The 27,415-nt window shown below is 42.9% G+C and overlaps 1 protein-coding gene across 6 annotated transcripts in view; it reads left to right on the top strand.

Moving 5' to 3' along the window:
- The first annotated feature begins 190 nt into the window (after positions 1-190).
- Positions 191-27,415, top strand: part of CRTC1 (CREB regulated transcription coactivator 1) — a 127,751-nt gene continuing 100,526 nt past the window's right edge. For 5 of the 6 annotated variants that reach the window (XM_074204737.1, XM_074204738.1, XM_074204736.1 and 2 more), the window contains exon 1: positions 191-351. In XM_074204737.1, coding sequence (XP_074060838.1) covers positions 226-351 — 126 coding nt within the window. In that variant the 5' untranslated portion in view covers positions 191-225. The remainder of the gene's footprint in view (positions 352-27,415) is intronic. The other variant, XM_074204734.1, reaches the window with a different exon arrangement.

The following is a 27,415-nucleotide window of genomic DNA, read 5'->3' as shown; positions in this document are numbered from 1 at the left end:
CTCCCAGGCGCGCATGCGTCTTCCCTCCGGCTCTGCGCGGAGTCGGGCGCGCCTGCGCGGGGGTTCCCGCCGGCGGCGCCTGCGCGCTGCGGCCGCCAGCGGCCCGGCCCGGCGCCTGCGCGGTGGCCCTCGCTGGAGGAGGAGGAGGAGGAGGAGGTGGAGGAGGAGGAGGAGGAGGAGGAAGGGGAGGAGGAGGAGGAGGAGGAGACGGGAGGGGAGGAGAAGATGGCGACTTCGAACAATCCGCGGAAATTCAGCGAGAAGATCGCTCTGCACAACCAGAAGCAGGCTGAGGAGACGGCGGCCTTCGAGGAGGTGATGAAGGACCTGAGCCTGACGCGGGCGGCCCGGGTAAGAGAAGCCCCCTCCTCACCCCCGCGCACCCCCGCGCATCCCTCCCCTCGTCATCTTCCCCCTCCCCCTCCCCGCCCCCGGCGGGGGCGCGCACGGGAGGCGCGCGAGCTCGAGGCGGGAGCGCGCGCGGCCGCGGGGATGGGGGCGGGGGGCGCCGGGCGAGCGGCCCCTCCCCCGTGGGGTCCTGGGGGTGTGTGCGAGCGTTTGGCCCCTCCCCCGTGGGATGTTTCCGTGGGGCGCGGGGGACCCCTCCCCCACGGGGGTCTCGAGGGCCTCGCCCCCCCCGGAATGCTTTTTGGGGGGGAGCCAGTGCCCCTCCCCCGTGGGGGGCTTGAAGGTGAGCGGGGGGGGGCCTCTCCCCCCGGGAGCCTGGAGGAGGAAGCAGGTGCCCCGCCCCCACGGGGGGTAGGGGGCTGCGGGTCGCCCCTCTCCCCGGGAATCCCGGAGGGGGAGCAGCAGATGGCCCCTCCCGCGCGAGCTTCTTTTTATTTTTTTAAGCGGGGGAGGCAGGTGGCCCTCCCCTAAGGGGTCCCGAGTGGGAGAAGCCCCCCTTCCAGTGAACATCCTGAGGTGACAGGTGTCCCCACTCCGGAGTTCTAAAGCTGAGCCAGGGCTGGGCAGAGCCGAGTTCAGCAGGCACCCCTAGGGCACAACTGGCAGAAGAGCTCTAGTGAGGGACATTTAAAAAAATGCAACTTTTAATTGATGCCCCTATTTTTGTTAGCAGAAAATTCTACTTTTTAGAGTCTATAGTATGTATTTTATGAGAAGTTAGGTTACCTGTGAAGGCTCCAAGCCTCTGCTGGTACTTCGTTCCCCTTTGTGGGGGGAGAGGAGCAGGTAGCTCTGCCCTCCCTGAGTCCTGGGGAGCAGGTGCTCCCCCCCCCCCCCAGGAGGGGAAGCTCCAACGAATTACCGTTGCCTTGATCCTACTGAGTACTGCTTGGGGTGGGGAAGAAGGTGCAGGTGCCTTCCGTGGGCTCTCATTCCAAAGTATACGCTATTTCCCCCTACCAGGAGAGGCAACTGTGGTCAGTACAGTGCTTTTGAGTATGAGGATGTTTCGTTAACATCAAAAAATTTCTGTCCTTCCTCCCCCCTTTCCAAATCATGGTAGTTGTATAATTTGTATCCTGTGATTTGAGAAAAATAAAAACCAGAATCCACTATGAATTCAGTATCACTTTTTGCAAGACAAATGGGGTTAAGTGGCTTGCCCAAGGCCACACAGCAGGTCCTCCTGACCCCAGGGCCGGTGCTCTATCCACTGCGCCACCTAGCCACCCCAGTATCACTTTTAAATGACTGTGTTTTAATAATAATAACATCTAGCATATTTGGAAAAAAGTAATACATATATATGAAACATTTTTTTTTCATTTTATAAAAAGGTATGTTGGCCTGATTATGGATGTGATGACCCCTTGCCTTCTTGGTAATAACTCCATGATCACCCTGTACTCAAATCTGTAGCTCATAGGTTGTTAGCTACTGGACTGATTTTAGTCAGGAATTCTGGTTCCCTTTCTTCTTAATTTTTTTTTCCCCTTCATTAATTGTATATTTAGCCTTTTGGCGAACCTGTGCCTCAATTCTTTCATCCATCAAATGACAGTATCATCTCTGCTTATCACCTTGTGTGATTTTGGAGATAAATTAGGGGAGAGACCTTTGAAAGATTAAAAGTGACATGGTAGGTAAGAATTCATAAATTACTCCATCTGTTTTTACAGAACATTGGGGATTCCATGTCTTCTCTGGCTTTGACTGGTAAATTGGAAGAGTAGGCAGCTCAGGTTCCTCCAGAAGGGTCTGCATCTGGTCTTCTTCCTGGCCATGGCAGCCCACTCTTTTTGTCCTTCAATATCTCTCAAGCAGGAAAATGCGAGTAACTGGGGGAAGCTGTACCACTTGGTAGTGAAAAGAACATTGGAGTGTAGAGGCTTGGGCTTGGGCCCCAGTTCAGAAGCTTATTAGTTAGGCAGGCATCAAGATTTGTATTGAGTCCTCAATATGGGTCAGGTACTATGCTTACCAATGAAGATGCAAGGAGTGGCAACAAATAGTCCCTGCACTCAAGGAACTTGCATTCTAATGGGGGAGACAACATTTAAAGACCTGAGGACTCAGGGGAATCCCTTCCATTGTTTTGAACCTGAAAGAAAGAAACATGTGCTCTACCTGCTTTCTAGGGTTGTTTCATAAAAATTAGAGATTGACTATTTTAAAGCATTATGGAAATACTTGGTGTTGTTGTAAAGGCTCCCCCTGGGCTCTCCTCCCCCCTTTGGATGTTTGAGTTGTGGGTGAGATGGGCTATTTTTATTATAGGAAAGGTATACAAATACCACTTTATGTATGTTTTCTGATGTTGCTACTGACCTCCAAAGGAGAGTCTTGTGCCTCTTTATTGCCCAGAGGATAAAATAAAGCCTCAGCCTAGCATCAGAGAGCCTCTCTCTCTCTACTCAGTCAGCCTTCCATCCACCTAACGAATCTTGTTTCCCATTCTTCCTTCTTCACTCTGTATGTACATTCTGCCCACTCACACTATTTCAGGGTCTGCAAGACTCTTGCCTACAGTATTGTGTAGACCCCTAATTGACCTCCTATCCACCTTCCATGTGGTTGCCCAAGGACTTCTGGGCTCTCCTTCCTCACATATACTCTCTAAGCACAGGTCTGAGGAGCACCCTATCGTTTGAGGATAAAATAGAAACTTTGTTGGCCTACGGAAACTCCACCTGGCCATCCTTGACCATTTCAGCCTTCTTCCCATCTTCTCCTCATTCCTCTTCTGTTTTGAGGTCACCCTCTCCAACTCTGTTTCTGGACATGTCCTTCCTCCTCCCCTCTGCTTCTCGACAGGAAGCCTTTTCTGTCCCCCTCGCCACAATTACCTAATATTTATCTTGGCGGTGCTCAAAGATGTATTAACTCCCCCATTAGAAAGTAAGCTACCAGATAAAGATAGTTGCACTTTTGATTTTGTGTCTTTAGTTCCTGACCCATAAGAGGCCTTAGTAAATGCATGTTGATGACCATCTTCTACCTCTGGGCATTCCTGCAGATTTTTCCCCATTTCAGTCTGTCAGACAGTAAACATTTATTAAGTGCTTTCTAATAGCCAAGTGTGGAGCTGGCATCCTGTATGATAGATGTCATAGTGGATAAACTAGTGGACTTGGAGGCAACAAGATTCCTCTTCCCAAGTTCAAATCTGATTTCAGATACCTCCTGACTGTGTGACCCTGGGCAAGTCATTTAGCCCTGTTTGCCTCAGGTTCCTCATCTATAAAATGAACTGGAGAAGGAAGTGGTAAACCACTCTAATACCTCTGCCAAGAAAACCCCAATGGGGTCATGTAGGATCCAACTGAAGAGACTTAATTACAAAAAATAATAATACTCCAGGTACTGAGCATACAAAAAAAGGTGACCTCAAGTCTGAGGGGGGAGACAACATACAAACAACCATGAACAAAACAAGACAAAGACCAGACTGGAGAGAATCAACATAACCAGCAGAGGGAAGGTAGCTGCGTTAAGGGAAATCGGGAAAAACTTCTTATAGAAGGTGAGTTTAACTGGAAGGAGACAGACAGAACTTGAAGGAGACAGAGATGAAGAGGGAAAGGATTTCCAAGCATGAGGGATGGCAAGAGAGAATGGCTGGAACTGAGACATGGGGGATCTTTTTTGAGAAACAACCAGGAAGCCAGTGTCACTGATGGCAGGTACATTCCTTTTTCTCTCATCTGGTAAAGGCTTTCTCTTCTCCGCATAGCTTCTGGTCATCCTCTTCTTCCAGAAATCTCCCTGAATCCCCTTCCTCTTGTTTTTTTTTTTCTTTTTGCAAGGCAATGGGGTTAAGTGGCTTGCCCAAGACCACACAGCTAGGTAATTATTAAGTGTCTGAGGTTGCATTTGAACTCAGGTCCTCCTGACTCCAGGGCCGGTGCTCTATCCACTGCGCCACCTAGCTGCCTTATTCCCTTCTTCTTGAAAGTGGGTTCTTGCTCCTCAGATTTGTTTTTTCTAAACCTATTATTTCACCTGTAGGGATTTCTAAGGTAGGAAACTCTCTCCACAGGGCTGATAGGCACCTCCTTTGCAATGTGTAATCATAGAATGTCGTTTGGGGCTACTGAGAGGTTAAGTGACTTTCTGAGAATCTCAAATCAGTATATGTCAGAGGTGGGTCCAGGGGCCCACTCTCAATTTCCTGAGCCAAGCTGCCTTTCTTCCTTGGATTTTTTTTAGAGCTTTATGCATCTTTACTGGACCCTCATCATAATCTGCCTTGTAGTATACTTACTTAGATGGATGGCCTAAAGCTGCCTTTCCCACTAAATTATAAACTCTTTGGGAGGCAAAGGAGGGCAGAATAGCCTTTTTCATCTTCATAGCCCCAGGCTCCAGTATAGTTTTCATACTCCTAATGAATATTTATTGGATTTTATTTCCACATTTTCATTTGTTCTGTGCTACTCTCCCCTTTGCTGAAAGGGGAGATAGGCCCCTTTGAAGAGATTGCATGGCTAGATTGCATGATCAGAGCCAGTGTTAGATTGTAGAGGCTATTGGTTCATCTTCTTGCAGAATACCTTCTTGGGACCTGATGCAAGAGAACTATTGAGGCCTGTGGAAAGAGATTTGAAACATCCCAGTCCTCGGAAGTTGTTATGAACAATGTCTTATCTCCCTAGAACAGGTGGAAACCAAATGAAGTCTTGGGGTTGGAATCACTGATATTGTTACTCTTATGTTCAACTAATTGTTATCTGTGGTAATTAGTGCACGTTTAGCTCTTTCTAGCCTTAGGAAACACCATAATTAGTCATTGCAGTGTAATGAGTAAGTCCATACTACTCTCCATGTCACTTCTTAGTAGGGGCATCAGGCCAGTTTTATTTTTTTTTTAAATGCTGTGTGTGTGTGTGTGTGTGTGTGTGTGTGTGTGTGTGTGTTTTGGGGGCTGGGTAGATCAAAAACAGTTAAGACTTGTCCATCCATTGATGTAGAGTCAGGGACAAGGATTTGGTTTCTTAGCGACTAGCTCATGTCTGAAAGAGACTGTCAGCTTTTTTCTTATCAGTACCTTAATATGGCTTGCACCCAGTAGGGGCTTAATTGAACTGAATTAACTTGAAAAGAAAATATAGGCTAATTGATAGTTATGCCTTGGAATAGCAAACCTTATGGATGATTTTTTTTTTAGGTTTTTGCAAGGCAAATGGGGTTAAGTGGCTTGCCCAAGGTCACACAGCTAGGTAATTATTAAGTGTCTGAGACCGGATTTGAACCCAGGTACTCCTGACTCCAGGGCCAGTGCTTTATCCACTGCACCACCTAGCCACCCCTCTTATGGATGAATTTGATGAAAGATGTTCCTTTGTATCCTTGCACTGGTTGCCTAGACTCCTAGAAGACTGGTGAAAAAAAAAATGGACCTTAGAACACAGATAGCACTCCACTGGAAGGATTTTCCCACACTGAAGAGTCAGGAGATCTGGGTTTGTGTCTCAGCTCTGTCACTAAACACCTGTGTGGCCTCTGGGAAGTCACTTAATCTTTCTAAGCCTCAGTTTCCTTTCCTGAAAAAAGAGGAGTTTTGGGCTAAATTATCTTTGGGATAACCGCCAATTAATAATCTATGAATCTATAGAATTTAGACCATAAAAACTATAGGGGAGGAAAGAGATCCATATAGATAAGGCTGGTTGTCCTTCCTCCCCTTCTAACCTCCACAATACATGCACATGAGAATCTTGGGCCTTAAGTCTAAAACTGGGAGGGACCTCCAAGGCCATCAAGCCCAAACTTCACCTGCAATGGGGAAGTGACTTGTTTGAGGTCAGATGTTAGAGATGGGATTAGTTCTTGACTTACCTTTTTCATTAGATCACACCAATTTATCACAGGCTGATAGAAAACTGTCCTTGAGGCAGTGTTACAGAAACAGATGATCTGTGCTATTGTAGAACAATGTGGTGAAAAGGGGCCCAGGCTGGGAAGGCTGAAGGCCTTCTGCTTGTGTCACTCTCTGCCTAAGTGACCTCTGGCAAATCCTTTTGCATATTGCTGCCTTGGTTTCCTCTTTTGAAAAAATATTAGATCAGGTCTAGCTTGTTTCTGACATTCTCTGTTTGGAAAGCCCTTCTATCTCTAACATTCTGTGTTATAATAACAATAAAGAAGGTCCTGAAACTGGAGTTATGTCCATTTTACACATGAGAAGTTGAGATTCAGAAAAGGGAATTGATGGACCCTTTGGAACCAAACTACACAGAGTCAAAGATTTAATAATAACTAGCATTTTTAAAGGCAACTAGGTGGTGCATTGCCTAAAGAGCTGGGTCTGGAGTCAAGAAGACCTGAGTTCAATTCTGACCTCAGATACTAGCTGTGTTCCCTTGGGTAAGTCATTTATCCCTGTTTGCCTCAGTTTCCTCATCTGTAAAATGAGTAGGTGAAGGAAATGGCAAGCCACTCCTCCAGTGTCTTTGTCAAGAAAACCCCAAATGGGGTCATTGAGTTGGACATGATTGAACAGCAGCAAAAACAGCATTTATATAGAGCTTTAGAATTTGCATGGAATTCATGGATCACCTTATTTGATCCTGGAATTTGAACTTGGGACATTCTGTCACCCTGTCTGCTACTTAATCCTCTATGTTTGTACTACTTCTCTATGATCTCAGAGCATTTTTCACTGCTGACATTGTCTGTCTGTGTTCTCTGGATCCTTTCATGTCATTGTGTTCTATGGTCTCCCTGCTTTGAAGGTCTATGGTATGCCTGTAGTCTGGGTTTCTTCCCAATATCAGTAATTTCATTAATTCTTGTGGTTTCTATTATCATCTTTATGCAGATAAACCAGAATTATCTATTTAGCCCTAATCTTTCACTTGAACTAACTCCTGAACTGATTAATTCTCTCACTAACTGCCTTTTGGACATCCAGAATTGGACTTCCCTTAGGCATCTCAAACTCAACATTTCAAGAGAAAACTCATTACCTTCCCCCCCACCCCCCACTTTCCAATTTTCCCCATCTTTCTGATGACTGACCAGGTTACCACCATCCTCTTCCAGCTTCCTTTGCTGTTACTCCACATATGCAGGGTGTCATCACACCTTGTTATTATTACCTCCATCACATCTCTTTCCATTGTCCCCTTCTCTTTACTCATATCACCCCCATACTAGTACAGACTCTCACCTTTTTACCTTGGGATACTGCCACTTCCTACTGCTGAGTCTCCCTGCCACCAGTCCATCCTCTGCTCAGGTCTGACCATGTTACTCCACAACTCATTGACTCCATGGATTTCTCCTACCATTAAGATCAAATGTAAGACTCTGTTGTGGAGAGCTCCTCACACCTGACCCCTTTCCACCTGTTCAGTCTGCTACAACTTTACTCCCTCTGATCTACCCCCTTAATATCTTTATACTGACAGTCCCTCCTGGCTGGAGTAGTCTTTCTCACCTGCCCCACTTGTTGGCCCGACTTCCTTCAATGCTCAGCTCAAGTTCTCCTTGTTCAAGGTGGCTTTTCCCTTTCTCCTCTGCCATCTTTGGCCCTCTCCCTGTGCCTTTTCTCTGTAATAAGCTTCCCTTTACACTCTCTCTTGCATTTCCATAGTTAATCTGAATGTTTTCTTCCCCATTAGATTGTGAACTCCTTAAAGGCAAAGTATTTTAGATTTTCTTTGTATCTTCAGGGCTTAGCTCAGGGTCTGGCACTTAGAAGTGCTTCATAAATGCTTGTTGATTGACTGATTTTTCTGTGTTCTCAGAACATATTCTGTGTTTGTGTTTGAAGTTTCCTCTTTGTTTTGACAATCGGGTTCTTTTTCAGAAGTTAGAACTCTGACATTCCAGGGTCCTGGGACATGCTTGATAGGAGCACTTTAATTCAAAGTCCTTAGAATTCCTTGGGCCTGGCTCTGATAAGCTAGCAGTCCTGAGCTGCTGTTAGAATGATTGCAAGAACAGGGTTTGGACCTTCTTTACAGACTATTTAAGGACTGGCAGCTTATGGAAAACCTGTTCTATTGCATCCTGGATCTGTGAGTTTGTTCTTCTCAACCCTTCTTTCCCTGATGAACATTACAATTTCTTAGGAGGGATGTAAGAGGCTGCCCTGATCCCCTCTCATGGTTTGGTCCTTTCTGGCCTTAGCTAGAGGGAAGTGGGATGAGGGGCCATGGTCCCATCAGAAATCTGACTTCTTTTCCCCAGGGAATCCATTTTTTCTCCTCCTCAGTCTCAATCCATTAATGGTACTTTCTTTTTTCTAGCTCCCCAGGTTCATGATGTAGGAGTCAACTTTGCTCTTCCATCTCACCTTTCCAGGTAGTCAGTCATTTGCACCTTCTTGGGATCTCTAGCCTCTGCCCTTTTCTCCACACACACATCCTGCAAATACCTTGGTGGTGCTGATCCTTGTCACTTTTCACCTGTACCATTGCAACTGCTTCTTTCTTGACTTTCTTGCCTCCAGGCTTTCCAATCCATTCTTTACACAGACAGCAAACAAAGGCCTAACCACATCATTCCTCTGTTCAAGAGCCAGCAGTGACTTCCTATCACTTCTAGAATCAAATCAAACTCTTCTATTTGATATTTCAAGCCTTTCCACTTACCTCTCTTTCACTTCCCTTCTATCCATTTTTATCATTTCCTGGACATGACCCTCCATCTCCTTTGGATGGATTGTTCCCTGGCTATAGAACAGTTTCCTTCCTTTCTCCAGTCCCTTGGAACTCTCAGACCCTTTTCAGGTCCAACTTAGTGCCCACTCTTTTAAGGGACCTTTCCCCACTTCTCCAGTTTTTAAGGTCCCCCTCCATATATCACATGGTGTATTTTTCATATAGCCTTAATTGACTTGTCTATGAACATGATGCACACCCTAGTAGAACAGAAGCTCTCTGAGGGCTTGGACTATCCCACTTTTCTGTTTGTATGTATAATTAATTCCTAGCACAGGCCTTGGCCTCAAGTTTGCTTAGTGATTGCAGTCTTTCCAGTTTGATCCTAGATCCTAGATTTGGTTTTGGAAGGGACTGAAAGGCCTAGAGTCCAACTCTTTCATTTTACAGATGAGGAAGCCAAGGCCCAGGGAAGTTGACTCACTTACCCAAGGTGACAGAAATGAGATTTGTGTCTGGGTCCTTTGCCTCCAGAGCTGATGCTCTTTGTGTTCTTGAGAAACCAGGGTCATTTGCACACCTCTATGGCATCAGAAGACTTGAGTGAAACTGATTGGGAGCTTTTGTCATCCTCATCACAATGAATGCCCACCTTGATTAGGCTTTCTCTGAACAATAAAAGTTTGCATGTCCAACTAATGAGGTGGCTCTTGTTATTTCTGCGTCCCTGAAATGTGTGTGTTCTGTGGATTCTTTCTGACCAGGTGGATGAATTGGCTCCTCGAACCTGGATATGAACAGGAGAGGCAGGCAAGACAGGAAGCTGGAGCTCTGGACAATTAGAAATAAGTTTGGGTGATTTTTCAATCTAAAAGCAAGCTATAACTGCAAACCAGAACTTTTGGCTTTTTAATTTGATGATGTGTTCCTTAGTTTTGTGAGCCAGTGTAAAAGCTTTCCATTCACAGCATTGAGCTGAGCAACTTCCAGTGTTAACTATTGGGCCTACTGTATTCTTAGAGTCTGCAGATGAGAGGTGGGGCAGTTTTGTATTCAGAACCATACAGGGTAGTGTTCTCACTTTTGTCTTCTCTGGGTTTGATTCAAATTAAGTGTAAATCCTGATGCTGGAGCTGGGAATAAATTCCAAGATGAGATAGGACAGCCTCCCTCCCAAGGAGCTTACAGTTCAGTAAGGGGAAGCATTTTGCCTTAATGGAACTCTTCAATATATCAGGGATCTGTGATTTTCCTCAGATAGCTGGTCTTTGACTTTAGACTACAGCTATCTGAGTGATAGTGTCTCTGAACTTAGTTGTTATTGGGAGGAAAGATACAGACTCCTTCACCAGGACCATACTTTGATTATCATTACTTTTAGAGATGAGATGAAGGCACAGATAATGTTTTTCTCCTTTTATCCATTGAAATCTGTTGATCTTTTAGAGCTCAACTTGTGGCTACATGAAGCCTTTACTGACTCCTGCCTTCTCCTTAAAGGACAATTGTCTTGAACAGTTTGAGGGGCAGTAGTGTGACAGAGAGATTGTATTTGTTCTTGTTGGCCTTGGGGAAAGGAAGAGGGAGCAATGGGTAGACTTTCTGGGGAGGCATGTTTTTTTTTTTTCCCCTCAGTATGAGGAAAAAACTGCCTAATAATTGGAACTGTTCCAAAGTTGAATTGGTTGCCTCAGGAGGTCGTGGCTTCCCCTTCAGTGAAGAGCTTCAGGCATAGGTTGAATGATCACTTGTTTAGGATTTTGTATGTGATTTCCTGTACAGGTGTGGGTGGGCCTGAGATCCCTTCCAGCTGAGAGTCTGTGACCCTATAACAGGGAGTGAAGGGGAGAAGAATGATGCAGGAAAATCTTTGTGGAAGTAGTGCCAGGAAGGGCCTAGAAAGGATGGATTTCCACCAATGGTGGGGAGGGAGCTAGCGGGTAGAAATCCACTCCAGGCTTAGGAGAAATAATATAAACATAGGAGAAAGGGCTAAAGAAGGAAAAAAGGATGACTGAGGAAGTTGGCTGGATGTATGGTATATGCAGGGGACAGGGGGCTGTGTAAAGAAGGCTGGAAGATAACAAGAAGAAAAACCCTATTGAGACATGGGATATCTTGGATAGACTACTGCCTCTATTATAATCTCAGGTAAAATACCCACTATGTGCCAAGTCCTGGGATAATTGCTGGGGCAAAGGAAGCCCCTGAAGGAATTCAGTCCTGGAGCTGGTCAGGAAATGATCTGAGGAGCTTTGCATTATAGTGTGGATTTCATCTTATAGGATGATCATGACTTCCAGGAGGGCAGACAGTTGGAGATGAGGTGAATGCCTAAGGAGGAGGGTCTGGGAGAAGCTCCAAGAGGGGCAGGGGTGCTGAGGAGGTAGGAGTTACAGAGAGGATTTCTGGAGATTGTGAAGTCTGGGAGAGAAGCCAGATGGGAAATGAACCTCTCAATATTCTCAGCAAGTTCTCTGACTGTAAGTGGCAGGAAGATGCCTATTTTCATTGGTAGAAAGGGAGTGTTCTCCTCTAAGAGTTTCCTTTATTAATGAAATCCCCATCTTTATCATAATGGTGATACTTGCTTCTTATTTCTGTGGTGCTTTGAGGGCAAACTCAGCTCTTTCCTTGTAACAACCTTGTGACCCCCCCCCCATCTCTGTGTTTCAAAATTCCTTGTTGGTATTTTGTTTACTCTTAAACAAGAATATTTTACTAATGTATAAAAACATTATTTGTACAAAATGAGAATAAATAAACATTAAATTAAAAAAATAAAAATAAAAGGGAATCCTAAAAAAAAAAATTCCTTGTTTCCTTCAAAGTTCATAAAGTGCCTTATTCTGTCTGAGACCTTTTTTGACTCTCCTTCACCTCCAGCAGGTCTTGTTTTCCCCCCCAAATCACCTTAAATCTGTTTTGTCTTTTGTTATCTGTCTACCTACATGTTGTCTCCTGTGGCTAGACTGTATGCTCTGTGATGGGAGGGACTCTGGTTTGCCTTTGGAGCCCCAGGATCTACCACAGTACCTGCTTAGCATAGAGATACTTCATAAAGCCTTATTCATTGACTGAAAAACTCCTCCCAGATAAGTAGTCTTGTTTTCAAATCCTTTCTACAAATGAGCAAACTGACCCCCGAAGTAGAGAAGTGACTTGCCATTAGTCAGTCACACAGCAAGCCAGGCTTTGTGACTCAGAGTGCCCTGCTCGTTTGTAGGAGTCAGATGGTGGAAGCCTCCAGTGTCAGGCCAAGGAGCATCATGGCCAAGGGAGAGAATCCTTTTACATGAATCCCAGTTGAAAGGGAGCTGGGGCATCACTTGAAGAGCCAAGCTTATACTCTTCTGGCTCTTTCCCCTAGTAGCCCAGGAAAGAAATGGGACAGAGTGTTAGATGAAAGTAATTTTATATTATAAACTTAGTAATTCAACAAAACCATTCAAAGAGACATTTTTAAAAAATGAAATAAAGCTCTATGACTATAAATACCAAAGTACTAGCATTATGTTTTTTTGAATTTTATAATTTTTCCCCTAATCTCACTTATCTACCCCCACCCCCCACAAGCATTATGTTTTAAACTTTACATATTAACTTCGACTTATTAACAAAAAGGTCATTTACCTTTTTGCCTCCATCCTGTCTCCTTTATTTCTGTGTATTTAAAGAAAAACTGGTGCTGTGATCATTACTATTTATTTCTCTGTAGTTATACACCACGTGGAATTAGCTTTCTTTGCTCTCTGGGCCTCTATCTCTCTGTGGTCTTTATATTTGTAATTTCTCACAGTGAAATAATATTTCATTTTGTAGAGTTACTGGCTTATTTAGCCATTCCTCCATGGACATGTAGGTTACTTTCATTTTTTGGTTATTACAAATAAACGGTTATGAATGCTTTTTGTACAGACAAGTCTTTTTTTAATGACATAGTTGCAATATCACTAGAGTAGAGGGTATGATTTGTAATTCTTTTCTATGTTTGATTGCCCCATTGCTTTTGATATGGATATTTGGGTACAAACCTCTTTGGGGACAAACCAAGTGGTCAATCAGATAATCAATAGGCCTTTATAAGTGTCTTTCATATTATATAAATATTTTATTTGTTTTCCAATTATATACAATAGTAGTTCTACCTATCATTTTTTGGTAAGATTTTGAATTTTACAAATTTTCCCCCATCCTCCCTGCCTCCCCCTCCCTGAATACAATCAGATAATCTTTACATTGTTTCCATACTATACATGGATCAAAATTGAATGTATTGAGAGAAAAAACATATCCTTGAGGAAGAAATAAAACAATAGAGAGCAAAATTATGTAGTACATATGACAACTTTTTTTAAAAATTGGAGGTAATAATCTTTGCTCTTTGTTTAAACTCTGCAGTTCTTTCCCTGGATACAGATGGTATTTTCTGTTGCAGATACCCTGAAATTGTCCCTAATTATTGCACTGATAGAATGAGCTAGTCTATAAGTGTCTTTCATAGACCTAACACTGGACTGAACCCTCAGGTCACAAGATGAAATAAAAATACCATAGTTCATCGAGGAAGACAACATGTATGCATATATAAGTCTGTACTGATTAAATTATGAGGTAATTTGAGGGAAGGGGCACTAGCAGCTGGCTAGATCCTGAGAGATTATTTTTGGAAATAGATTTGAGCAGAGCTTTGAAGGAAACAAGGGATTTTAAGAAGTAGAGGTGAAGAGGGAGTGCATCCCTTTCTCCATGGTGGAGCTCCTTTGTATGGTCTTTGGGGCTCTCTTAGTCACGAGGAGAGGCCCCAGCATGGTGGTGAAAGGTCTGAAGATATCCAGCCTTAGCAGGCTTGCTATTTTTTTGCATCCTGCTAAAATGGTGATGGCAGATTTCAGCTAAGGTGCTTTATTTTAGTAAAGATCTGTTGGAAAGTTAGACTATTGAACGGTATATTCAGGGTGGCTTGGAAAATCAGACAATCCCAAAATGGCATTGAATTCTTAAGCTTTGTGATATCAGAGGTATTTGACAATTTCTACTCTCTAGGAGTTTAATTTCTACTTTAGGAGTGACTAGATGCTGGCATGATCATATTACAAGACATAGTGTAGTGGGGAAAGCCCTGGCCCGGCTGTTAGGAGGCCTGAATTTTAATTTTGGGTCTACCATTAATTTACTGTGATCAAGAGGAAGTCAGTTAACTTTTGTGGTTTTCAGTTTTCCCATCTATAAAATGACAGTGTTGGGTTTGGTTGGTTACTTGTGTTGCTCTAATATCTTGTTTTTCTTTGTTTCTACGAGAGAGTGACTTCAGGAAAAGACTTGTCCTATCTTTCTCTAGGGAGTTGCCCCACAATAGAAAGAGCATGGACTCTGGTTTGCCTCCCTTTTTTGTCGCTCCCAGCTTTGGTTCCCATTCCACAATCTGCAGGATGTGATTTCCCACAGTGACCAGCTGTTTGAAGCCTAGGAGTTGAGTGCCTGACTGCCCATACAGACTCTGCCTTCCTCAAGAGTTGGTCACATCTCTGGCTGGGTGGGTGATTCAGGTGCACAAACAGGGAAGCTAATAAAAGGTTCTGCTCAGGGGAGGAGTGGAGAAAGTCAATATTTATCATTTGCGGGATGTCAAGGAAGCATCTTCAGGTGCCTCCCTTGATATTAGAAGAAACTGACCCAACAGAGATTCCAGAATATTGGGGACATTCGGGCCAAGTCAGGGCCATTCTTTTCCCGAAAGCCTTCCAGTAGCTTCAGGTTTTAAGGGATTAGACTTGAAAAATTGCTACTTTGACTTATAGGAGACAGATGAATATCTCAGTTTTGTAGGAAAGAAAACCAAAGAGAGACTAAAAGACCAGCAGAAATTGGAGGACATTATTTCCTTGCTTCAGGTTAGACTCCAGATTTTTTTTTTTGCAAGGCAAATGGGGTTAAGTGGCTTGCCCAAGGCCACACAGCTAGGTAATTATTAAGTGTCTGAGGACAGATTTGAACTCAGATACTCCTGACTCCAGGGCCGGTGCTCTATCCACTGTGCCACCTAGCCGCCCCTAGACTCCAGATTAGGATCCCAGAGTCCTCCAAACCTTCCAATGCCATCATTCCCCGTAATATCTCTAAGAGAGGAATAGTTGGCCCAGGCAGTATAATGTAGTGGTAAGAGCCTTGGACTGGGAATTAAAACTATGGTCATTTCCTTTTTCTGGAACCTTTCTAAATTTTCTTCAGGTGTAAAATGAAGAGGGTTTCTATGAGGATAGTCTGGGCTTGAAGACCTTAAAGCAGTACATGAATGTATACAGTTGTTATGGGATAGGCAAGAGAATAGGCCCAGAGACTCAGGGTGATGAAATTGGGTCCCAGGCTAAGAGAAATACACCAAGGTGACCCAGGAGATGTAGTGTAAAGGAAAGGAGTTAGGAGATCAGTGTTAAAAATCTTGGCTAGGGTCAGAATAATGACATGATCTAAATAGTTGTCAATAAATATCTTCCTGGGTAAAATTAGGGCTTATTCTCTAAGATCTCTTCTAGATTTGTGATTAAATATTTTTCAGCCTTCGATGCTCTAAAGTGCGGCATTTAAAGTTGTCCTGAGAGTAAAAAGGGATTGTGCTTGAGTTTGAAGAAAGGAGTTCCTTTCTGTACTGATGACAGTTCTATGCACTGTATCATTATTCCAGAAATGTCCACCATGGCCTACTCTTCTGGGATATTTTTTAAAGCACCAGAAAGTCCAACAGTTGGGAAGACCAAAAATTACCTATATGTCAGCTGCTTTAGTTGGTATATATTTTTAAAAAGACATTTGGGTTAGAACCCATTGTTCCTGTCAGCTTGGAGGCCAACTGACTGCTTGGATGCTGCTGCATCCAAGACAAGACAGTTGTAGAGTTATTGGGAAAGTTCTGTAGATTGTGATGGGTAGACCAGGACAGTGAAAAGCCTGGGGTTTGGAAGGCTTTGGTTCAGGACTGGTGCTGTAGTCAACTTCCCTTCTCAGAACCTTAGTTTGCTTTTTGCTTAGGTGGGGCTGTTAATCCTTGTGCTGCTTTCCTCATAGGGATGCTGTGAGAAAGCACTAGGGAATGAATCACATGAGATCATATATAACATGTTCTTTAGAACCTCAAGTCTGATATTTAAATGAGCTATTATTAAATAGTGGAGGTAACGTGTGTCCCTGGGCAAGTCACATAACTGCTGTTTGCCCTAATCCACTGAGGAAGGAAATGTTTAACTAGGCTGGTATCTTTGCTAAGACACTCCAGGAATAGTATGGTCCATGGGGTCACAAAGAGTTGTTGGACACAACATTATCAATATATAAAGTATTACAGAAATATGAGCAATATTATTATAATATTGAGAGTGAAACCCCTCAGAGGTGTTTAATAGCATTACTAATAAAATCACATATCCTTATAGTATTGTCAGCATGGTGTAATGGAAAGAATCCTTGTATGGAAATTTGAAGACCAAAGTTCAGATTCTTGTTCTGCTATTTACTTATGTGACTTTGGGGTAGCCTCATCCTTCTATATTTTCAATTTTCTTGTTTGGAAAATGAGATGGTTGGACTAGATGGCTTCTAAGGACCCTTTCAGTTCAAATCTATGATCCCATGAATTAGTATTATTAATTGCTTTAAATGAAAACGATTAGCTCAGTGTTATCTGCTGAGACCCTGATTGTTTTCATTGAGTAGACTGGGCTAGAAGCCAGCATAAGTTGTCTGAATAAGCTTTGTAATGATGCTGATTGGCCAGAGCACAGTGTGAAACTTAGAAGCATAGAGAAACATACTCTGATTAAATGCCTAGTATTCTCTGATTTTCACCCTGAGAAGGACTTTAAGTCTTTTCTGGAAACTAAAAGAGAATTTAGGTTCTGATTTCATAAATAAAACTATTGTTTTAGCTGCTTAGCCCATTATCCTGCTAACAGTTTTAAGTGTTCTTAAAAGGGGCATGGTGCAGTTTGAGCTTGAATGTCTAATGTTCTCCATCATAGCAGTGAGCTCATTGTTTGTCAATTCTCAATTTTGCGATCATGGATTGATTACAGGGTGTCTTTTGTCTCATGCACTTTTGAATTGTTTTTGGACATACTCTTGACATTTGCAGAGATTATTTGTGTGTGAAGTGATCTCTAGAAGCTTGTTGATGTCTTGTTTATGGGGGAGAAAAGGAGTTATGAAAAATTATTGAATATTACCTTTCTTCTTTCTGCCCCATTTAAGTGTAAACATCCAGTTTGGCTCATGCTATAGGAAAGTCCTCTTTCTTGCTTGATTGAAAAAAATATACAATTTATTTGAAAACATTCAGGGAAGAAATAAAAAACCAAAACTTTGTGGGCTTCCTCCTCCTGATTGTCCCAAGCTGGTACCATGAGTAGCCGAGCAAGTCCCAACTGGCCATTACAACAGAAAACTTTGAGGAGTGTCTGGAAGCCAGTGTGCCTGGCGCCAGGGGCTTGGTTTTGCAAGGTCCCTGCCCTTCTGGTGTGGAAGACATGGTGGGGCTGAAAGTGAAAGGGTTACTTATGCTCTTGGATCCTAGGAATTTGCCATGGCACCAGATCACATGAAAATAAATTTCCCACAAGAGTTAAGTTACTGTTCCGGTACCTCTTTCAGAGAGTGTGAGTTTTGGAAGGGAAATAGTACATATGACTGCGTCTTGTAGTGCTTCATTCAGCTCAACAACAAGTAGACTCAGCCAGGATCTGTGAAGATCCCACCATGAGGAGAGGAGAAGAGAGATGGGGAGGGGAAAAGAAGAGAGAGGGGGAGAGAGAGGAAGAGAGGGGGAGAGAGAGAGAGAGAGAGCGAGAGTGAGAGTGAGTGAGAGAGAGAGAGAGAACGAGAACCAGAGGGACAGACAGACAGAGATCACTAGCAAGCTGGAGAGGGAAGGAGCTATAACAAAGTAGATTGGGAGAAGTGCAGAACAAGTAGAGATGAAGTGCTCTGGCCAGGCCCCAGAAGGATCCACATTTTCTGCCTGGGAGAATTAGGGAAGGCTCTGAATCTGCTGCCATGAATTAACAGAATTTTAGAGTGGAGGAGAACCTAAGGAAACATCTTTGTCTAATTCCCTCATTTTCACAATATGTTCATAGTCACAGAATTAGCAAGTGACAGAGCTTGAACTTTGGTCTATAGACTCCAGATCCAAAATTCTTTTCCTTAAAATCATGTGGCCTCTCCCTTCTTACCCCTCTATATCTTCTGCACCTATATTGATAAGACAGGTTCTTTGGGTGTTCAAGCTGCCTTGGAGTGTGACTCACAGATATCCTTTGAATGAGATGGAAACTGTTATTTTTCATTCATTTATTGATTCATTTTGCTTTTTTAAGTCTTGTTGATAAACACCCTTCTTGTCATCTCCCAGCCTACATTTAATAACTGACATTTATTTAACACTCTACAACTTGCAGAGTTTTATATTCTTTCTTTCTCTTTCTTTTCTCTCTCTCTCTCTCTCCTTCCTCCCTCCTTCCCTCCCTCCCTCCTTCCCTCCCTCCCTCCCTCCCTCCCTCCCTTCCTTCCTTCCTTCCTTCCTTCCTTCCTTCCTTCCTTCCTTCCTTCCTTCCTTCCTTCTTCCTTTTTGGGTTCTGTAAAGATTTTATTGCTACTTGTTTGAGAAGGGTCTAAATAAAATATAGTATCATTCTTATTTGAACCTCACAGCCTTTCCAGTCCTTGGAATCATGGGAGGCAAATTGTTTCACTTGGCTTATCTTCAAATTCCTCCTTTATAAAATGGAGATAATGACCCTTGTACTACCTACCTCATAGGATTGTTGGGAAGAGAAGACTGTAAAATGTGAGGGGATGTAGAAAAGTGAGTTGATATTATTATCTGAGAAAAGAATAAAATGAATGCATAGTTTTCCTGCTTAAAAGTTGGCTAGGAGGCTGAAAGTAGAATAATATTAATCTTTCTGTTTACAAATAGCTGAACTGGTGACTTCCCCTACTTTCCTTTTTCTTGGAAAAACATGGTTCCTGAGCCGTGGGAGAGTGCCGGCTTCACCTGCCCAGGAAGGTTTTCATCATAAATGAGAATGAAATCCCATCTTGTCCAGATGTTGCCATTGGACCGGAACATGGAATTCAGAATGTAGGACAGGGATCGTGCTTATTCTCCTCAGACTGTTCCTGTTACAGCTCCTTTCCACCCGCCCAGTGGAAAGCCAGCTCATCCTTTAACACTCAGCTCAGTCTTCTCTGAATGAGCTGTCCCCTGACTTAGCATTCAGTTTGCCCTCTCCCTTACTCATTTATCATGTACCATTTTTACTCTGGTCATTTGTGAAGCAGAAGGAATACTGAATTTGTTGGCTTATGAGGCTTGAATTTGGATCCTAACTTGACTTCTCCTAAGTATGTAGGGTGTCTTGGACAAGTGACTTCACTTTTTTTGAGTCTTAGATTCATAATTCAGAAAGTAGGGATGATGTTTTTTGTCTTTTTGGCTCACAGAACATTTGTGAGGAAAGTACTTTTTAAATCTTAAAATACTATATGGTCATGAACTGTTCTTATTTGTCATTGGCATAAGCAATTGTAAGATTGTAGGAGGCTCTGGGCTGGATATTTGGCTTTAGTGAAGGTTCAAAAAGAGAGAGACCTGGGATTCCACTGGTCCATCCAGACAAGGTTAAAGGTTGTAGAAGGCTGGGAGGATGGGAAGCAGAGTCAGTCCCCACCAGCCCACACAGCCTATGTGTTGGACCTTGTGTTGGGTGTTGGGGATCCCGAGACAAAAAATGAAGTTATCTTTGCTCTGGAGGAGTTTCCATTCTGTCAGAGAAGACAACAGGTTCATGTGTCAGATGGAGCTCCAAATACACGGGGGGCTGCTGGCAGATAGAAGGGTCAGCAGAGGCTTTGTTGTGAAGGGAGAGCATGGCTTACATCTGCAAAGAAGGAAAAGCTTCTCTAAGGTGATAGGAAACATGGAGGGCAATGAAGAGTGAAAACACAGAGACTAGGACTACAGAGAGCACCATAGAACATGGAAAAAGGAATCCTGAACTTGGAGCCTGGGAGGGTGAGCTTGAAGAGTGTTTATATTTGATTCTCAAGGCTTTATGGGACCACTGAAGTTTATTTTGAAGAGATTGTTAGAATTGGATCTACAGTTAACGAGAACCATGCTGTCAGCTGCATGGAGAATGAGCTGGAGTAAGGAGAGACCTGAGACTTGGGAGATCAGTTTGGAGGTCATTGCAATAGTTTAGGAAAGAGCTAATAACAGTGGCTAACATTTATATCCCCTTGTAAGATTTGTAAAGAGGGGATAAGGGCCTGAATGAAGGTGATAGCTGTGTGAGTAGAGGGAAGAGGGTCAGATGGAAGAGATGTTGTGTAGTAGGTAAAAATTGGCAAGATTCAGTAACAGGGGGCAGCTAGGTGGTGTAGTGGATAAAGCACGGGCCCTGGAGTCAGGAATACCTGGGTTCAAATCCGGTCTCAGACACTTAATAATTACCTAGCTGTGTGGCCTTGGGCAAGCCTCTTAACCCCATTTGCCTTGCAAAAAAAAACCCACCTAAAAAAAAAGATTCAGTAACAGATTTCATTTGTGAAGTTTTGAGAATAGAAGAATGGTGATCCTTTTGACTGAAATAGAAGAGTTTGGAATTAGAATGGGTTGAGGAGGAAGAGATAGTGAGGTCTGTACTGGATTTGTTGTGTTTGGGATGACCCTGGTATATCCAGTTTGAAATGTTCAATGGACAATTGGGGATGTAGGACTGAAAATGAGGGATAGGACTAGGGCTGGACATTTAGATCCGGGAACCATTTTTATAAAGATACTATTGAAATTAATGGAAGCAGATGTGGCCACAGAGAGAAAGGAGAGGAGACCAGGACAGAGCCTTGTGGAACACCCACAGTTAGATTATGATATGAATGGCGAACCAAGTAAAGGAGACTGAAAGGGGAGTGTTCAGAAAGGTTGGAAGAAAGCCAGTGGGAAAGTAGCAGGACAGAGTAGTGATCTAAGAGAGTAGTCAGCAGAGAGATCAAGAATGATGAGGATTGAAATAGGACCTTCACACTTGGTCAGTAAGTGATCATTGTTAACTTGGGGGAGAACAGTTTCAATTGAAACTGTTGATGAAAAAATAAAAAACAAGGCTCTTAGCTTTTTTTTTTTAGGAGTTTGGTTGGGAAAGTAAGGTGAATATAGAATAATTTGAGGAATTTAATGAAGATTTTTTAAAGATTGGGGAGACTTAGACATGTTTTTAAGTAGCAGAGAAAATTAATAGATAAAAAGAGCCTGATAATTAGGGAGAAGGGTCTGATTGAGTGACCACTCTCCTGGAGAAGATGGGAGTTGATGGGATTAAAGGCCCATGTAGATAGGTTCCCCTTGGCATGAGAAGAACTACCTCATCATTAGGAACTGGAGTGAAGCAGGAAACAGGGGAGGGTACTGTGAATGGGTTTTGAGGTAAAGAGATTGGGAGAAAAGGGAGCTCATGTAGAATGACCTAAGTTTCCTCAGTAAAAATAACAAGGTCCTTAGCTGGGAAAGTAAGGGAAAGGGAGGTATTGGAGGCTTAAGGGGAGAAAAGGAACTGTAGGGAGAAATATAAAGAATTAACTTGGGAGAGAATAAAAGAATTGCCTTGCTGAATTGAGGACCCAGTTGAGGTTAGGTAATGTAAATTTGTAGTTCACCCTGTCTTCCTCTCTCTCTGTTCAGTAGCCTGTAAGTAGAAACATGGTTTCCCAGGATGAGGAGCCGTGAATGAATTGTGATCTGTACTAGTAGAGGAAATTTTGAGATCACAGATCCATCAGTGTATCAGTGTCATCTCTTTGTCCTGTGACTAGACTATAGGTACCATGAGGGCAAGAGACTGGCCTTATTCATCATTGTACCTTCCCCATCATTGAACCTAGTGCTTCTCATGTAGTGAGTGACTAATAAATGTTTCTTGAATTATTGAACTTTAGCATTCCTGTAGACAAACCATTTCCAGTGAATGCCCTGCCTAGTTTACAGTTCAGCCATCTCATTGCTCTCTTCTGAGAACTGTGGAAGGGAGAAAAAAGATGGCCTGGGCTGACAGTTCCAGGCTGGTCTGGGGGGGGGAGGGTGTACATCTTCGGGGATGTTAGAAAAAGGAGAGAGAAGAACCAGTCCACATGCTCCACCCCCAGCAGCGGGTGGTAATGGCTATGTTTAGTTGTTCCCCAAACTGTGTGGGGGCTGGTGAAGCATGGTGGAGGTGGTCACAGTTCCACCAGAAGTTGATTCTGAAAAGAGGAATAGCAGTAGAATGGAGACTGCTGGAAGGCCCCTGCCTTAGGGCAAATACCCTCCTGTGCTGGGTGTGCCCCCCCAAACCTCAGCCTCACCATCTCCTCCCCTGTTGACCAGCTTCTAAGTAAGAAGTGAATCAGGGAATGATAGGCTGTAAGACATGATAGAAAGTCAGCCGAAGAATCTTCATGAAGATGAATGTCAGAGGTGGAAGGGACTCAACAAGATACCACACAGAACGTTAAATAAAACTGGATCTTGAGATCACCTACCTAGTGTGCACAAGATCCTTCATTTTTCAAAGGAAGGAACCAAATCAGAGAGAGGAAGTAGTACCTGACCCAAGGTTTACACACTGGACTAGTGGCAGAGCCAGAACCCAGAACCTGAATCTTGCTGTTAGCCTGATGTCTTCTAGAGGGGGGAAAAAAAGGACCCTAATTTTAGCTAAATGTCTGGAGGAAGTGCCATAAACTGACTGTGGGAACTGACCAGGACCACATGCTATGTGGTTCATATGGACACTTTTTCTGTGCATTGTTCCCTATCTCTTGGACCCATTCCTGGTGTTGTATTCTTACCTACAGCCTTTTTTTCCCCCACAGGCTTAAACTAGAGATATTGTTTTAGGCTTTATGGTCTCCTTTGTAGGGAACTGGGTCAGGAGGCAGGAGATCTTGGCTTGGTTTTCTGTTTTGTCACTAGCTCAGTTAGCTTTCCTGCTGTTATGCTTGGGTTAAATCATTCTTGCCTTTTTAGTTCCTCCAGGGAATTTTGAGAGGTAACATTTGAATATGTTGGGGTGGGGTATTGGGATAAGGTTTGGTTTTGGAGCTAGATGCCCTGGGTTTAGGGACTGGCCTCACTAGTCCTCACTAGCCATGGCATCTTGAGCCTGGCCTTGGTCCTTGGCTCCCCTACTGCTTTCTCCTCTGTACTAGGAGAATATTCTGACCTTCCAGGGTTCTGGTGAGAAAAACACTCTGTAAATGAATTTAATTGATATCATTGTTGATACTTCCTGTGGGGCAGATTATGGGCTTTTTTTTTGTCTCTTTGTTGTTTCTCTTCCAATGTATATGACTGTGTTAATGCTATGTTTTCAATTTTAGAAAACAAATTAATTAGGGTCAGGAATGGTGCCTGTCTCTATGGCTTTTCCCAAGACACAGTAGGGTTGAATATTTGGTGCATATTAACCAAAAAGCAAAATAATAAGATGGAAGAAAAAGTGCTTGAGGAGGTCAGACATAGAGTTTCTAGTCATATCTCTGCCATTGACTCATTCTATGACATTTTGCTAGTTGTTTCCCCTCCCTGGGTCAGGTCAACAAATTGACTTCAATTTCACAAAATACGAGGTACCTCGTGAGCAGAAGGGGTGGGGGATTGTGTCCCCAGGGTCCAGAGGTGACTAGAGCTCCCCAAGGAATCCCTTCCCCTTTCTTGATCTCATCCATCTGCATGAAATGGACTCTGTTCATCACAGGGTCATGTCACGTCCTCCATGAGCCTTGTCCAATTCTCTCTGCTCCCTCCCCTACAACCATTGCCCTTCAATTAAAACAGAAGAAGAAGAAAACCTTCCTGGTCTCCTATCTGAGCGTGTGTGTGTATGCACACGTGCACTCACATGCATGAGTATGTACCTATGTGCACAATTGTGTGATCGTGTGATTACGTGTGCATACCTGTGTGAGCATGTGTGATCATGCACGTGCCTGTGCGTCCACGTGTGATCATATGTGCATATGTGTGCATGCAGTACGCATGTGTGTGGCTGTGTACATGTATTTTGTGTTGTCCCTGTTAGACCAGAGGCCAGGGCTTGTGTCTCTGTACTCTCCTCTTGGAGCAGAGATTAGAGTTATGTTGTGATATTAGTAAGTGTTGGTTGTACCACAGAGTTCTGCACAAAATAGGGGTTTGATATGTTTTCTGTGGTGAATTCATTTGTATTCAACTTGATGATCCCTTGAAGTCCTTTTGTAAAAAAATATATTTTGTTGCAATTACACGTAAAAACAATTGTTAACATTCATTTTTTAAAAAGTTAGAGCTTCAAATTCTCTTCCTTCTGAAGTCCTTTTTAATCTCCCAAGTCTGTGACTTAACATGTGGTGGCAGTGCTGAAGCCTTAGTATTTATTGGATGCCAGCAATTGGAAATACCAGTGGGCATCCTCTCTAGCAGGAGCTTTCCCAAATGGGGAAATTATTTTCTTTCAAGAATATTTGTACAAACAGAAATTTGGAAAACCTAGCAGCTAAGGGTTACTTCCTAACTTACAGAAAAGGCAGACCTGCATTTGACCTCAAGGACTTTGAGTAATAGCATCTTAGAAAGTCCTAGGCAGGGACAAGAGTCACAGTTTTTCAAGATGAGGAAACTGGGTCTCAGGAAACTGAAATTATTTGCCCAAGGTCAAACAGAGTTAGTAGAAGAGTCAAGCTTGAAACTAGGATCACTGGCTCCAAGGTCACTGCTATCTCTTCCATGTTCTGCCTCTTACTTGATAACTGGTATCAGAATGCTGCCACATTGAAGAGGTTCCATCTCCTCTGAGTAACCAGCTCTTTATTTCATTTCCTTACATTAAATTTTTTGTTTAAAAGACTGCTGCACTTCCTTAGCTTCTCTTTTTCTGTTTTCATCAGATCAAATCCTGAGGATGGTATATATGTATCAAGCCAAATTGGAGCAGCTTAGAAGATAGTATTTGCTGCATCTTGATCAACTCTTGCTCCTTTGCTGTGAACACAAGCCCAGAAAAGACATTGTTGTTGTTCACACAGCTCCCTGTGCCCAGAAAGTCCTCCTTTCTCTCCCCTCTCTCATGTCCCCCTCTTTCATATTCACCTGTTCAATTTCTGCTTTCCATCCTTTTAAGACCTTGCTCTAATGCCACTATCTCCAAAAAACTTTCCTGAAGAAAGGTAGAAATAATCTATTTTTCCTTGGACTTAGCATAGCACTCTGGACATCCATGATTATTTTATTTTAGTCTGATTTAGTTCTTGTCTAAATATCTCATGTTTTTATATATATATATATATGTATATATATATATATATATATATACACACACATATACATATGCACATGCACACATATACATATATATGCTCCCTGTTACTATGCTGGAAGTGACATGAGGTCAAGAACTGAGATACTGCTGGTGGCAATTAAATTTTTGAACATGAAAGTCAGTGATACGATACAGTGTACAGTTAGTGTAAATATGACCATGTGGTTTACATATGGCATTTTGTGGTCAAGTAAGGGAGGTTGAGGTTTGCTTTTGTGTGCATGTGGATGGTAACAGATTTTGCTATATGATTTTAGAGCTCAAAGGAACCTTAGAACACTAGACTTTCAGAGCTCCAGGTAGCCTTGGAAGCCTTAGAGCTGGAGAACCTAGAGTGTGAAAATCTAAGCACAAAGCCTATGGGACTTTAAAAGTTTAGGGAGATTGGGGGAGGTGTACTGGAAAGAGTTTGGGATTTGGATTCAGAGCACATGGGTTTGAATTCTGGCTCTTTGCATTCTAGTTGTGAGTCTGTGGGCAAGCCACTGTAACTGGAGAGAGTGGAGAAAATAGATTAATGAGGACTTACCTAATAGAACCTACCTCACAAGGGTTGTAACCTTGGAAGCAGTAGGTAGTTTGGGCCAGTGGTTAGTGTGCTAGGTTATCATCTGATATTTGGAATTTGGCAAGCACCTGTTCTCCCCAGGCCTCAGTTGCACAATCAGCAAAAGGGAATTCAATTTCTTGCAACATGTATCTGGTTATGACAAGAAGAAAAAAGCTGATCTAATTATGATCTAAAGTGCCTAAGGGCTGCAGGGAGAGATCCTGTGCAAATACCAGATAGGAGGATTTGTGTTTCCCTGGTGGCCCAGTATTGTTCACAACCTGTTGTCAATTTGCCTCTGTCACACACTTTTGGTTTTGTTGAATTAAAAAGATCAACCCCCTAAGGGCTTGAGAAGGAATTGATGATTAATCACAGGTGATGGTAGCCAGAAGGACCTTGGGTCTGGGTGGGGCCTGGGGCTTCAGGGTGAAGGGAAGCATTTGTGTCCATCTGGGAAACTGACTTTCTCAGACTCTTCAGTGGTCAGTGAAGATATAGAATGGAGAGAGAGAGAGAGAGAGAGAGAGAGAGAGAGAGAGAGAGAGAGAGAGAGAGAGAGAGAGAGAGAGAGAGAGAGAGTGTGTGTGTGTCTGTGTGTGTGAGATCAGTCAAGATCTTTAGGCAAACAGTCTAGGATTATGTGTTCCTGAACTTGAATGGCTGTGAGCCCCGATGGAAGCAGTGATGCCTGTTGGATTTAGTAAGAATGATTTCAAGTGTGGAAAACCAGATTCACAATAGTAATCTTGTGCTTTTTTGTAGCAAATTCTCCTTTTTCATATATAGACTACCCTCCTCCCCCCATTTTTAAGTGGTAGAACCTTAAAAGTTCATCTGGAAAGGACTTGATTTTTTAGAACTGGAAAGCATTTTCTTGTAGAATTAACAACCAACAACATCATTAATTTATTTTTATATAGTTTTATAAAGTTTATAAAATACTTTGTATAGCTTCTTTACTTTGAGCTTAACAAACAGATTGGTTAAGTAGGTATAATTGTTCCCAATTTACAGATGAGGAAACTAGGACTGAGAGTGAGTGTCAATGACTGAATGTGCAGTCTGTGGCAGAGCTGGGACTTAAGCCGAGGCCCTCCATCTGCAAGTTGAGTTTCATTTCTTTAGGCCAAGGTTGATTGAGAACGACAGAATTTTAGAAGTGGAAGCATCCTTCAAGTTCAGTTAATCGAAACCTTGCCTGAAATAGGAATTGACTCTGCATTTCTGCTGCCTGGAGACTCCCCACTCTTGAACATCCCCAGGAATGAGGAACTCCCTACTTTACCAACTGGGCTTTTTTCAAACAGTTGCAATTTTTAGGGTGAGAAAAAGCTGCCTATTTGTAACTTTATATTTCTAGTTCTTCCATTTGGAGCCCAGCAGAACAAATCTTTTTTTATTATTTTTTTATTTTTTTTAGGTTTTTGCAAGGCAAATGGGGTTAAGTGGCTTGCCCA

Source organism: Macrotis lagotis, chromosome X (genome assembly GCF_037893015.1).
Source record: "Macrotis lagotis isolate mMagLag1 chromosome X, bilby.v1.9.chrom.fasta, whole genome shotgun sequence".
Taxonomy (NCBI): Eukaryota; Metazoa; Chordata; class Mammalia; order Peramelemorphia; family Peramelidae; genus Macrotis; species Macrotis lagotis.
This window is presented reverse-complemented; position numbering and strand designations above follow the sequence as displayed.